A 15,112-nucleotide genomic window follows, 5' to 3' on the forward strand; every position below is an offset into this window, starting at 1 on the left:
TTTCCATTAAGAAAAGATCCTCAATCGAACACCCTCGATCCTTAGCTTGGGCTTGCTTAATAGCTGCGTGTTCACCGTTACGGCTATTTGCGTCTCGTAAAATAGATGTAGATGTAGATTCTATCAATATGTTGGCACCACATTCCCATTCCAATTAAACCTGTTTGTCTGTGTGCTGAGCGAACTCCTCCATAGTTAGGAGCTTACTTCGCTCGGCAAACTGCTTCCCCTAGAGGATTTAGACAGGAAACCAGCCTTGAACGGGCTAAACTTTCAAATAATAAAATGTTAGGATAGTTTTTGTTGAATAACTAAGCCCAAACTTTTTTTTATTAAATGTGTTGAATGCACAGTTAAAAAAATAAATATGCTTTAAAATCATGTAAAAATATTGGAATTGGCTGAGTGTTTACGAAGTCAAACGGTCAAACAATTTTTTTTTCAAGAGAGAAAAAATTTTAAGGAAATTACTTTTAACTAAGACTAGTTTTGATTGAAGACAAATTTGATGTTCTACAAACTTTTCATAAATTTAATTTTGATGAGAAAGATGCCAAGAGATTCATAGTTGGTTAGAGTTGGTAACAATGTTATGAAGACTTCAGTGAATATTTGCAATCTAAGAGATAACTTTCTACGGTTGAACAGAAAGCTACCGCAGCTGTCACATAACTAATTTTCACAAATCATTATCGATCGCCTGTGATGATACCTTGATTAGATGGTTTAGTTAAATGATGCAATGATTCTCAAGCCTGCGGTAGAACTTTGACAGTTGCGGTAGAACTTGGCGGAATATTTTCAAAAGAATAGCGATATTATAATTTCATAATTCCCCTGCAAGTTGCCTGTGCCACCTCTAAGTAATAACATTTTTGGTTCAAACCTTGAGGTTTATCTTTTTGTGTGATTTAAATTCAGAAGAGCACACGAATTTCGAAATCTTCAATCTGACCGCTGAGAAGGTAACTGAGGGGATGCCGCACCACCGACGACCCACTAATACCAGACTAATACTGTAAATGATTTACAGAATGCACAGACATTACCCTTGGCCTCAGAACCTTTTATCCCGGAGCCACCTAAGGTATTTCTTCTGGCAGAGGCCAGTGCATGCTATGCTTAGCACATGTAGCAGAAGTAACCTAGGCAAACTGCCTAGCCGACTTAAACAATATTACAGGACCTTGCCTCGATAGGGCAAACCCTCTGTAGCTGACTCTTGGTGGGCGCGGACAGTCGTAGTTAATGCATTCCAGCATTCAACACATTCTCTCTATCATATTGTCGGGAGACGTGTCACCTCGGCATGTTACGAGCATGCAACCTCTCACAACAATGAAACGGGGCCAATCGAACACGACATGCTCCGCTGTTTGCTCCACACCAGCATAATTGGAACACGTAGGGGATTCTGAGTGCCCGAACCAGTGTTGTGAAAAAACTCAATTTCTCATAACTCACGTTTGAGATTTTCCATGCGTGAGTTGTCAATCACGCACTTCAGCAGTCAAAAAATCATGGATGAGTTGGCTCACCTTTTTGACTCATTGTCTCGTATTTCCACAGTTTACTCACACACGGCAATAATTTCTTGTTAGCCTGGTAAAATTATAGTAATCCTTTCTAACGTTAACAACAACATTCGGGTTTCACGAGTTTTTGACGGGTTTATCGACTGAATCATTTTTTATGATTTGAATTGATTAAGTGATTTTGCATCACAATCTCAAGCGTGAGATTGGCGAAGCAGATCGCTAATGAGTTTTCTCTCACGGAAGAGCGTATTTATTGATATTTGAGTGTGAGTCTATCAACACTGACCCGAACTTATGGAGGTACTGCCTATAGCAACCATGTCCTGACAGAAACTGCGTCAGGTGAAATTTCACTTCCTCATGGTTTCTTTTATACCAATCTGACATATTTGGTGTTAGCCGATGGGTCCATCACCTTTAGTTGAGCTATCCCATTTATGCTGCAAACCTCTGAGCGTTGTCTCTTTACACGCATTGCGGACTCCTTTGGTACCTCTTTGGTTGAAACATTGAACATTTTCCTTGATGATGAGTCCGATGGGCGTCATCCCGGCTATAATGCACACGGCATCTTTAGAAACAAGTTTTTGCTCGCTTTTCCCCAGATTGGTTCTCCGTACCCCATTATGGATAGCGCCACGCCTGCCAGGAGCTTGCGTTTGCTGGCAATAACAGCAGAGCTGTTAGAGGTCATCCTCGAAAGCGCCGCTATAATTGTAGATGCCCTTTACAGGCATATTCAACGTCCAGAGTAGATTTACCCTTCCTGAATCCAAACTGGTTTTGGAAAAGCCGTCCGCACCTTCCGTATACACTACTAGCCTGTTAAGGATCAACCTCTTCAAAATCTTGCCCATCATATCTAGTAGACAGATAGATCTATACGCCGACGTGTCACCTGGTGTTTTCCTTGCCTAAGCTAAAAGCACCAAATTCCGTTTCCTCCACACTTCCTGGAATTGAGAAGTTTTCTTGGTTAATCAAGCCGTACATCGCGGTTCTGAACGTGTCCAATCCAGACCCACGATGATTGCCGTTTTTAAGGAAACATTCGGGATATCATCGGGTTCCGGTGCCTTATTTGACGCGAATGATACTCACGAGCTAACTTTTCCTGTGTCAATTGCGAGCTAACTTGGCTGCTCTAAATCACCACGTTCTTCTGTGCGGTTATCAAACTTCGTCTAGTTCGAGAAATTCGCACCACCAGTACAACGGCGGTCATCCTTTTCTCGGCATGGAAGCATAACACGCTCATGATATTACAGCAACTAGCTCTTTGCCGTCTAGATCCACATTGTTCTGTTTGCGCCTTAGAGCCTCAGTGAATACCTCGCCGTAGAAGCGCTCTGTTTTCCAACCTCGGGTTTGGGTCGTTTTACTCCGTACTGCGCTCTGTCCGCTTATGCAATAGTATGCTGTATCAAATGGTATAGAGTTTATGTTTTCAAATTACTATTAGTTTCTGAAAAAAACGTCTAGTGTCCGGGCAGTGGCCCGAATCTTTTGAGAATCTTGACTAAAATTGTGTAGGATATTGCTCAAGACTTTGTAAGATTTTTTCCTCGGTTTATGCTCAAACAAAAAAAAAATCGTGCCAAATATTTGGTGTAAATATCGCCCAGCATTGAGTAATATCATACCTAAGATTCAGCCAAATGCGCCCAGATAACCGTAACCGTAAACGCTTAGCTATTCAGTATGGCCAAGCTGGAGGTCGTGGGTTGGAATCCAGCCAGTCGAGGATCTTTTCGTAATGGAAATTTTCTCGACTCCCTAGGGCATAGAGTATCTTCGTACCTGCCACGGGTCTACAACAAAAGGCCGAAATTTTAAAATCAATTCTGGTGAAAACCACAAAAATTCAGCATAGTTTTCTCCACTATTTTTGACATTTTTACAGTAAGGTAAAGCGGGACAAGATGCCCAAGTAACATTACTATTTGAATAAGAGTTTATCCAGCTGATATATGCTTAGTGTTTTTCGAGTTTGTGGCTCTCAAGAATAGACTTCTGCAATTTCCTATAAATGGAACTGTTTTCTATCTTACCTGATAATTCAGTAGTCGCGCTGTTGTATTTTGTACAACACAGGTGGCAAAACCTCGCGACAACTGGAAGCGACAAATATGCGATGAAAAGTATTGATAGCAATCTTTTGAGCACTTAGACACTTATTACATCCTATCTCAGCAGCAATAATTCTCCTGCTTGTTGCGTAAAATACTATGTTGACATTATACCCGGCAAACGCTTGCTGTCCGAACTCCAGAAAACGGATGCTATGCACACTAGCATGGGACACGGTTGTATGAAAAATTTAGATTCTCGCTCCTGTCCACTTTTTGGATTGCATAAGAGTCCCATAACAACTTGCAAAATTTCAGCTCGATCGGTGAAACTATTTACGCGCCAGCCGTTCAAAGTTTGTATGGGATTTACTATGGGAAAACTTACTTTTGCAAAGAAAAATCGCCAGAGATCGTCCATTGACCTCTATAAAAATTCTGAACACAGATCTCGATAGGTATTTCTACGATGAACAACATTGCCGAAGACCGCAAAGCAATCCGATGCTTGTGAAAAAAGTTATTAGGCAAAGACTATTTGGAAATTTTGCCCGATTTTGTTATTATTGTTATTCCTTTACGTGTTAATCAACGTCGCCTTACCAAACGATTTTCATTGAATAACTTTTTTTACAAGTGTCGGATTGCTTCGCGGTCTTCGGCAATATTCTTCATCGTAAAAATACCTATCGAGGCCTGTGTTCAGAATTTTTATAGAGGTCAATAAGCGACCTCTGGCGATTTTTTTTTGTAAAAGTAAGTTTTTCCATAGTAAATCCCATACAAACTTTGAACGGCTGGCGCTAAAATATAGTTTCACCAATCGTGCTGAAATTTTGCACAGGTATTATAGGACCTAAATGCAATCCAAAAAGTGGACTGGAGCGAGAATCTAAATTTTGTCCCACACTAATGCACATCCTTCGGATATCGGAGACTTCGGCGGGCTTCTGTTGCCTCAGTTGCTCTATGTTCAATGCTGCATGAAAATTTTGCAATTTTTACTGTGTGCCTTCTGTGCCTGTGCCTTCTGTGAGTCGGCCTTGAGCGATTCGTACCAATGTAGGGGAAGAGCGCATTAATTTTTGACCTTTTCATCCGTAAATTGGCACATTTTTCTTGTACACTCCAGTGCATAAGTTTGGATTCACCCTCTAAAAAACATGCAAAAGTGTTCAGTCCATGTCTCTGAGATTACACGTCCGATTGAAACTCTAAGCCGCATTCGAAAGGCAAAGAAATATTCTTACTTTGTATGTGTTTTTCCAAAAACATTTCTTGAATTTTGTATACTAAATTTTTACTTAAAGTTGTGACATTTTTCAAAAAAAAAAAAAAAATATAAAAACATAGCTAATTTCCTCAGCATTGGATCGTTCAAAATTTTAAAACAATGTGTCATTAGAACCGTAATTTTATATTCTTTGAAGGCACTCACGAATTTTTTTGCGGAAAAATCTGAAAACTATTCAAAATCAATGAAACAGTCATTCAAGTCATCGTGCAAAAGTTTGGGTTCACCTCTCAGTATGGTGTATCGTGCAAAAGTTTGGGTTCAACTGAACTTACTTGAAACACGAAAAATCTGTGAAATCTCAAACGCGCCATTATTTGCGTTTGAAAAAGCTATGCATTATTAAAATCGGTTGAAAAGTGGCAGAGATATTGACAAAAATGATATGCGTGTGGTTCAGGTGAACTCAAACTTTTGCACCATTTGCATCATACTGAGGGGTGAACCCAAACTTATGCACGGGAGTGTAGGTCGAAAATTAGTTCTTTTCCCCTATAACGTACAAAATTATTGGCTTTTCTCTGTGAAAAAGGATAGCAGCTTTATTTTGTTGTGCTTCGGCCTTTTGTAGGAAGGCTAGAATATCTTCGGCCTTCTGTGATAATCCACCTGCCACACGATGTAGGTACACATTCAAAAATGGTCAATGGCAAAAAACTGTCGAGAATAACTGTGGAAGTGCTAATGAAAAAACAATGGTAAGGGGCAGGCTCTGTTCCAGTTGGTACGACACGTCAGGATAAGAAGAATGACTCAGCAAAATTATGTTTCATCAAAAAAGCATTTTCAGTTGAACTTAATGTTTTTGTATGAAAAGACAAATTTCAGGAACTTTTTTTAGCTTGATTCGCTACCCTGCAGACATTACATTACATTTAAATTAGTCACTTTGCACTACTTTGTAACAACTTCATTCTGATTGCTCTTTACAGGAACGGTTAAATTTAAATATGTGGACAGCTGGCGAAAAGGAAGTTTTCCGGGAAAAGTTTTTGCAACATCCGAAAAATTTTGGTATGATTGCAGCCAGCCTGGATAGGAAAAGTGCGCAGGTACATTTTCGGCTCTTTCTGTGTTTTTGAATGATAGAAATTATAATTTGGATTTGCTTTCCAGGATTGTGTGCGATATTACTACCTCAGTAAAAAGGCGGAAAACTATAAGCAGTTGTTACGAAAGTCTAGGCAGCGGACGCGAAGTTCGAGGAATATGCAGAAATCCAATCAAAACCCGACGCAGTGCATAGTAGATGCACTAACAACTGGTGTTACAACAAGGTACGGGTATCAATGTTTCACTATTTCGGAGCATCCGCTTAACACTGGCCAACCTTTGTTCTTCTCTTGCAGACTACAACGTGAACAACAACAAAAGACTGTAGGCCGTGATCGTGCCGCGAATTCAACAAATAGTTCAATAGGAAATAGTTCGGCATCTAATGTCTCAACAAATTCATCTTCAAATAATACTAGTAACAATAAAAGTAGTAGTAAAAGTAATAGCTGTAGTGCAGGTAGCATTAACACTAATACGGCTATACATAGTGCATCTACGACAAATACGACTGCTACGGTATCATCTGTAGCGACAGCACCAGTAATTAATACGGTAACGACATCTGCAGCATCTCCTCCACCGGCAGCCGCTACAGTGTCCTCTGCCACCGCCACGACGACGTCAACAACTGCAACTAGTATAAGTAGTATAACAAGCACTACAAGTAGCAGTAGTAGTAGCGGTAGTATCAACAGCACTACAAATGAAACCAGTAGTACATCGAATGTAAATTCTACGCTACCGGTTACGGAAAGTACCGAAGCGATCGTGAAAGATGAGACTGAACAGGAGAAAGAAGCAGCTGGTTCTGTATCGTCTCCAACGTCTCTACCTACGACTACTGTTTCTACTACTGAAAGTAATAGTACTACCGCTACTTCGACAACTGCTCCTGCGTCAACAAGTCCAGCACCTACAACTTCAACTCCATCGCGAAGTGCAACACCTACAGCTGCAGTTCCGTCACCATCTTCGTCTGCATCTACTACACCTAGTATATCTTTGGCTCCGTCGAGTACAAGCGCGCCGACGATAAGCCTGACTAGTATCTCATCGAACGCAACGCCTTCGTCAGTCTCATCGACTACCATCAGCAGTAGCAGCAGCAGCAGTAGTAGCACCTTGATCCCAGCTGTGAGTATTGCTGTGTCCAGTAGTATCAGCAGCAGTAGTAATTGTGCAAACAGTAGTAGTAGTGCTGGTAATATCAATGCCAGTAATAATAACAGCGGTAATCTGTCGAATGTGACTGCTGTGGAAACGTCATTTGTACCTAACCTTAGCCCTAGTATATCTGCAATTCCGCTGAACGGTGTAAAAACGGACGTACTAAACTCAACAACGGCAACGGTGACATCTGTTCCAACGCCGTTGAACAACAGCTACAGCAGTAACAACAATGTTAATGCCAGTGTAAATAGTATCATCTCCACAATGCCTAGTTCCGTCACTGGATCCAGTGGCGGAATCACTTTGCCCCATGGCGGGTCGGTACCAGTTACGCTTACGGCAGCTGCCCCGGGTGGAATTATTTCGTCCTCGACGTTGCCTCCCAGCTCACAGCCACAGTCAACGCATTTACAATCCCTGCCACATCCAAACTCTGTGATGTTCAACAATACAAGCACCCCGAAGAACTCGACCTCGTTGGCCGACATCATCATCAAGGACATTACGCTGGGCTCCGTGGTAGCCAGTGTGGTCAACAGTAAACTTGGTGTGAAGGATAGCCTCCTCAAGGATGATTTGGAGCCGAGGTAAGGATCTCGAATGTTATGCTAGGTGTATTCTGTGCTAACGAAAGCTATTATTTTACAGCGAAGCGAAGAAACGACGGATCGATTTGGACGGAACGAGGGACGAAGGCATTGCACACGACGGCAAAGGTAAGTCTTTATTCGCATAGGTCTTGTATCTTGTCACACTCGGATCTAAAAAGAATGGAACAACTCTGAGTCTATATATCACACGCTCTATCAGAACTAATGTCGAGTTTTACGGTTTCTCGTTTCAACAAGATTATCATAGCTCCAGAATAGGGTAAATTTACACGCAAAACTTTTAAAAAATTCAAATCATATCCCTCGAGTAATCAAGAATGTGTGACAGAATCATTGGATTGTTGTAAAAATTAGTACCTTCCATGATTTCTACACCATTCCTGCACAAGTTCTTCCGAAAATCCTTCACAGATACCTCAACAAGAGCGCCAAACTGCTCATATAAGCAAAATTGTGCCATATGGGAATGGTAAAAATTGCAAAAATAACGCTCAATGTTTGAAGTTTATCTTTTCATACAAATGTTCATCGTTTCGTAGTACATTTTTGCATGTCATATCAATTAGCACCACTGCATAGATTACTTAAATTGCTACTATTGATCAGCAAGAAATGCTTTTATGGGCAGCAACGGCTTCTTCAGGAATATATTCCGCTCTCTAAAGATGCATTTATTCTGGTTACAGTAGTAATCTCCACAAGAATTGTTCCGACAAGACCGTCAAAAATTCCTCCAAAAATCTCATTACTTCCACAGGTTTCCCCCGTTTTACTACAGGGAATAAATCTTCTAAGAAAACTCTTAAAGATTTATTCCCAGGACTTTGGAGAAACCAGTTCAAAGATTTTTCCAATAACCCGTCCTAGATTTTTTCCAGAAGTTTCTACTCCGATTTCTCCAGTAATTATTGAATTCATTTCCACCCGGATTGATTCAAACATATTTACCATGATTTTAATTTTAATTTACAAATAATTTCTCCCGTAATGATTTAGGGAAATCTTCCAGAAGAAGTGCCACCGATTCCTCAAGTGATAGTTCAAGGCAATAATACAGAAACGTGTCCAAGATTTCTCAACATATTCGTTCAAGAGTTCAAAATGAAGTTCCTCAAAAGCATTCTCTTGGGATTTCTTCACCATTTCATCCTAGGATTTCCTGAAAAAATGCATTAAAACTTCCGTAATATTTTTCACAAATTCAAAAGTTGGAGTTCGTAAAGGAGTTCTTTTAAAAATCTGGATGAACTCCTCACTGAATTCTTGAAGAATTTATGAACAAAAGAAATTGTGGAATTCCTGGATCGCAGCAAGCCATGCGCGCGGGCGGCTGCGTTTTGAATTTTGTGTCACGTTTACCTCGTCCGCGTTCTTTCGCTTCTTTTTTCATTTCGCTGGTGAAAATTAGATTCGGCGGATTGTGCTACGCCACTTGCAAATGATCTGTGGGAACATGTTTTTCAAAGTGACCGATAGATTTTTTTATCGGAGAATAAAACCGAAGATGTTTTGTGTAGTTTTGTTTGCTTTTTGCTCGAGAGTGCTCTGTGATGGCACCATCAATTGAATTCGTTTCGCGTGATTCGTTTTTTCCCCCGTGCGTGTTGATTTAAAAATTGAATGTGATTCGTGGATGCTCGGTTCGGGATGGATTAAGAATTGCAGTGCGTGCATTTTGATGGGCAGTGTTAAGTTACGGCTCAATCTATTGTTCATTATTAGAGGAGCGATAGACTGCGGAGGATTTTCGAAAATGGAATTTGGTGAGTTTGTTCAGTAGAAGCATTAACCTAAGAATGCTAATGTCGCTGCTGTTCATGTTACCAACATCTAGTTTGCTGCGATGTGACAGCTTGAGCACCGGGTCTCAAAGTGTCAAAGGCCAAAACATATCATCCTCTTTTGCAGTGGCGTCTCGTCCTATGGTGCACTTGGTGCACTTCACGATCAAAGATTTCAAACTAACAAATTAAATATATATATTATAATTCTCAATACTTGCAACATTCATAATGTGTAGTTGCTTGAAAATGTTGTTTGATTTCTTCACCTTCAATTGGTGCATCGCCCTCAGTGAACAAACTGTTTGATTCTCCCCCCCATGGTGTGATGCTTCCATGCCGAGAAAAGCCCCTCCTAGAGAGAACAGGCCGCCAGTGTATTGGTGGTGCGAATCAATTGCAAATCTTCGAGCAATCTGCCTTCGGGCTAGACGAAGAATGCAACGCGCACGCACAGAAGCACAAAGAGAGGAACGCGGTGCAGCATTCAGAGAGGCAAAGTTGGCTCTCAAAAAGGAAATCAAGAGTCGAAAACGGGCATGCTTTGAAAGTCTATGCGAGAGTGCCAATTCTAGTCCATGGGGTGACGCCTACAGAGTGGTAATGGCTAAGACCAAAGGAGCCATAGCGCCCCAAGAGAAATCGCCCGAGTTGCTGCGATCGATAATCGATGTACTCTTCCCGCACCATCCCATAAGCCCATGGCCCCCAGCGCCGTATGCTGCAGATGAAGGAGAAGAAGTGGCGAGAGTGACGAACGAAGAGCTGGCAGAAGTCGTGAAATCATTCGCGTCAAACAAGGCACCGGGACCCGATGGTATCCCGAATGTTGCCTTAAAAGCGGCAGTGAACACGGATCCGGACATGTTCAGAACCACGATGCAACGCTGCATTGATCAAGGAATCTTCCCGGATGTATGGAAGCGACAGAAATTGGTGCTACTACCAAAGGCGGGGAAACCACCAGGTGACCCGTCGGCGTATAGACCTATCTGTCTACTAGATACGACGGGCAAGTTATTGGAGAGGTTGATTCTCAACAGACTAGTACCGTATACGGAGAGTGCGGACGGCCTGTCCAACAACCAGTTTGGATTCAGAAAAGGTAAATCTACTCTGGACGCCATCCAGTCGGTCGTTCAAACAGCTGAGGTGGCAATCGAGCATAAAAGGAGCGGCATCCGTTACTGCGCGGTTGTCACTCTGGATGTGAAGAATGCGTTCAACAGCGCAAGCTGGGAAGCAATAGCACACGCGCTTCACCGCCTCAAGGTACCGGTGCAGTTGTGTAAGCTTCTAGAAAGCTATTTTGATGGTAGGATTCTACTGTATGACACAGAGGAGGGGCAGAAAAGCGTTCGAATTACCGCGGGAGTACCTCAAGGTTCAATCCTGGGCCCGCTGTTATGGAATGCGATGTACGATGAGGTACTGAGGCTGCCCCTTCCGACGGGTGTTAAGATTGTTGGCTTCGCCGACGATATCACCCTAGTGGTCTATGGTGAATCAATGGAGGAAGTAGAGTTGACAGCAGCGCACTCTATTTCCCTGGTTGAGGAATGGATGAAGTCTAGGAAACTAGGACTGGCCCGTCACAAGACTGAGGTGGTGGTGGTCAACAACCGCAAGTCCGAGCAACGGGCGCTTATCTCGGTAGGTGATTGCACCATAGAGTCCAAGCGATCCCTTAGGCATCTTGGGGTAATGATCGATGACAAGCTGAGCTTCGCTAGCCACGTTGAATATGCCTGTAAAAGGGCATCTACGGCTATAGCGGCGCTTTCGAGGATGATGTCTAACAGCTCTGCTGTAATTGCCAGCAAACGCAAGCTGCTGGCAAGCGTGGCGCTATCCATACTAAGGTATGGAGGACCAATCTGGTCAAAAGCGCTTAGAACGAACAGAAACCTAAAGCGGTTGGAAAGCACGTACAGGATAATGTGCTTAAGAGTAGCAAGTGCATACCGGACGGTATCTAAAGAGGCCGTGTGCATCATAGCCGGGATGACGCCCATCGGGCTCATCATCAAGGAAGATGTTCAATGCTTCAACCAAAGGGGTACCAGAGGAGTCCGCGACACGTGTAAAGAGGAAACGCTCAGAAGCTGGCAGCAGGAATGGGATAACTCCACTAAGGGTAGATGGACCCATCGACTAATACCAAATGTGTCAGATTGGTATGGTAGAAGCCATGGGGAAGTGAACTTCCACCTGACGCAGTTTCTGTCAGGACATGGTTGCTATAGACAGTACCTGCATAGGTTCGGGCACTCAGAATCTCCTGCGTGCCCCAATTGTGCTGGTGTAGAGGAAACAGCGGAGCATGTCGTGTTCGATTGCCCCCGTTTCATTGTTGTGAGAGGTCGCATGCTCACTACATGCGGAGGGGACACGTCCCCCGACAATATTATAGAGAGAATGTGTGCGGATGCCGAGTGCTGGAATGCAGTAACTACGGCTGTCACTCACATTATGTTAGAATTGCAGCGTCTATGGCGCGCCGACCAAGAGTTGGCTGCAGAGGATTAGCCCTGCCGAGGCTGGTCCCTTGTAACATTGTTTAAGTCGGCTAGGAGAAGCAGTTTGCCTAGGCTACTTCTGCTACACGTGTTGTGCTATATGCACTGGTCCCTTCCCGAAGAAATACCGTAAGGTGGTTCCGGGGAGATGAGGGTCTGAGTCCAAGGGTCATGTCGATGCACTGTTCACCACTTGAGCAATTCTAAATGAATTGCTCATGCACAGTGCATAGGCTGGTTTTAGCGGGTCGTCGTTGGTGCGTCATCCCCGCATTCCCTGAGTTATCTTCTCAGGGGATCTGTTTGCAGATTTCCCCCTTGTAAAAAACAAAAAAAAAATGGTCTTGCTCAACCAGCAAGCGAAACAGCAAAGGGGCTGTCCATTAATTACGTAAGGGGTTATGGGGGGAGGGGGGGTTTGAGATTTCTTACGAGCCATACAATTTATTTTGGATTTTCATACAGAAAATCTTATCATGGGGGGAGGGGGGGTTGAAAAATCCCGAAAATTGTCTTACGTAATTAATGGACCGCCCCAAAGCAAACAAGACAAACTGCCATGCGTCTCCATCGTATTGCAGAGAATGTTCATTTCAGCCGTGCACTCTTTCTTGTGCACGAAAATAGCGTGTATGGACACAGCAGGAATATGCATTTGTATTGGCATTTCTAGAACAACAGTTTTGTTGTATAGGTAAAATATGGTTCACTCCAATGACTAACAATTCAAAAGGCCTCATCTCCAAAAAGTAAACAATGAGAAAAACGCAATCTTGTTTTGTCAAACAATAAATCAAATTTAAATTATGAATTTAAGCATTTTATGTTATTTTATCGTCCAGAAAGTCGATGGATAAACTAATTTATAGCTATGAATATTCATTACTATCATTTTAGCAAAAAATCCTGCTAAAAAACGAGTCAAAGGAAATGAGGCTTTTATTTCACCAAAAGCTATGCAGCCCTTTTCATTTGTGCCCATAGACGCCGGCCGACGCTGATGAGGCCTGTGAGTTGACGCCTTTGTTTACTCTAAAATGTGTTGAGGCCTTCTAGTTGTGGCTTGTTTTTTCATCATCTTCAGATGTGGCCTTTTGAAAATCATTCTATATTCATGATAAAATACGATAATTGAAGTGTAGAAGAGTGTTACGTGGTAAAGCAAGGTACATGGGATCTCTGCAGCAAGAGGAGGTTCGTGCGGTCGATTAAGTATGTGATTTATTCAATCATCGTCATCGATAAACATAATGGATGTGCTAAGCGAGAGTGTCGTCGAGCAATTATATGAAAATATTTGTTCAATTGAAGTAATATTTCAATTGAACGTTATGTTTCATGTAATTGTAACGAAATCGTGTTGTTATCAATAAGTCGTGAAGTACAGACATGCTGACACAGGTATTATTAGGTAGTATGATACAAAATACATCACTCCACAGGAACCCGACGAAAAATTTGATTATGTTCGCTGTTGAGACTATCGCTGTGTAAAATAATACATGGAGCGGAGCGGCTGAAGTATAACTTGTATCTGCTTAGTGAATTTGAAACATTTTTTCGTAATTTTAGTTGCAATTTTGATGTTTGTTTAATAGGCCTCAACTCGGTTTCAAGTAAATATAGAAATGGGGCCTTTTTGGGAAAAGGCCGCATTTGCGATTAATATCCTAATTATCGGGAAATGAGATGGAACCTTTTAGAAAAATGATATTTTTTCAACATTCATGCATATTTTTGCATGACTAGTGTATGATACAGTAAGAATAGGCTCTTATACACTTAAATCAGCAGAAACCCGATTTGTTTACATTTTGGACTTGAGGCCTTTTCAATTGTTGGTCTTGATTTGTGCACCCGAAAGAGAAATTGCCCATGACGCTCGCATTGGTTTGCAAGAATTGAGAAAGCGCGCTCAAATGGCGTCTCGACGTCTGCTGTTGGAAGAGAAAGCGTCAACGCCATACATGCTTTGTGTGTATGTATGTTGCTTGGAGCTTCCAGGTGTCGCGCGATAGTAGGCGCAATATTGATTGGAACCAAAACTAGATGTTATAAACATATTGGCCAAATTGATTATGTTTTATCTTATTAAATACACAAAATTTATGTGGCTTTGAATTGATTCATAAAATATGTGTGAATATAGTTTTTCTTGCTCAACAGACCGACAACTGATAATTTGCGGTGGGCGTAAAGTGGGTTTCAGCCTACAAGAGTCAGTCATCATTTCACTTAAAAGCTTTGATGTATCAACAAAAGTATACAAAGAGATGTACCAGCACTGGACAGCGCCAAAAAGCTAAGATATCGTGATACAATTGACAAGCTGTAAATAATAAGAATTATTATATAGAATAACAACGTTAGGAATAATGGAGATTCGGAATTTCGCGAAAGCCACGAAATCCACGGAATTTATCCTTCATCGCGAAACTTGGAAAATAACGCGTAAATAGTTGAATTCTGAAGGTTTATATGATAATCTCAGAAAAGTTCAGATTTTTGCTCATAAGAATGGTTTATTTATTTGTAAGCCGAGTTTCATATAAAAAAATGTGCTAATCGTTTAGTTTCAAGTTAAAGTTTTGCTTTAAATTTTGTATTGATAATATGATATATGATTATATGATATCAGTTCGCAAAATACGAAAAATGCTTGAAATTTTCGCATATAAAGGTCAATTTTACTGTAAATATACATTTTTATGTCAAACATTTTCAAACTATGGGACCGCGATTAATACGCAAAATTTTTCTTTCATCGCCTTGGTATCAACGAAATTTTGAGAATTTTCCTTGTCCCTAAACATTGTATATTGGAATCATCCAAAATTCTTAAAACTTACAACTAGTGATTGAAACGAAGAAAACAAACAAAAAATACGTCCAATGAGCAACAAATATAATAGCTTCCAGACACTTCAAGATTGCATACAGTATTGGAATTTACATTTTAAGGTGTTAATAATAAGACGGTTTGTGCGAGTCAGTGCACAGGTAATCAAATTCCTCACGGGACGCCTCTGCTCTTTTGCGTGGGATCGATCAATTAATGAAAAATAACAATTAAA

At 41.5% G+C, this 15,112-nt stretch overlaps 1 protein-coding gene across 7 annotated transcripts in view; it reads left to right on the forward strand.

Annotated features, from left to right (window-relative positions):
* Window positions 1-15,112, forward strand: part of LOC110679171 — a 188,736-nt gene that overhangs the window by 125,543 nt on the left and 48,081 nt on the right. For all 7 annotated transcript variants that reach the window (XM_021853265.1, XM_021853267.1, XM_021853263.1 and 4 more), the window contains exons 6-9: window positions 5,834-5,953; window positions 6,018-6,178; window positions 6,251-7,714; window positions 7,776-7,843. In XM_021853265.1, the coding sequence (XP_021708957.1) occupies window positions 5,834-5,953; window positions 6,018-6,178; window positions 6,251-7,714; window positions 7,776-7,843 (1,813 nt within the window). The remainder of the gene's footprint in view (window positions 1-5,833; window positions 5,954-6,017; window positions 6,179-6,250; window positions 7,715-7,775; window positions 7,844-15,112) is intronic.

This window comes from Aedes aegypti, chromosome 3 (genome assembly GCF_002204515.2).
Source record: "Aedes aegypti strain LVP_AGWG chromosome 3, AaegL5.0 Primary Assembly, whole genome shotgun sequence".
Classification (NCBI taxonomy): Eukaryota; Metazoa; Arthropoda; class Insecta; order Diptera; family Culicidae; genus Aedes; species Aedes aegypti.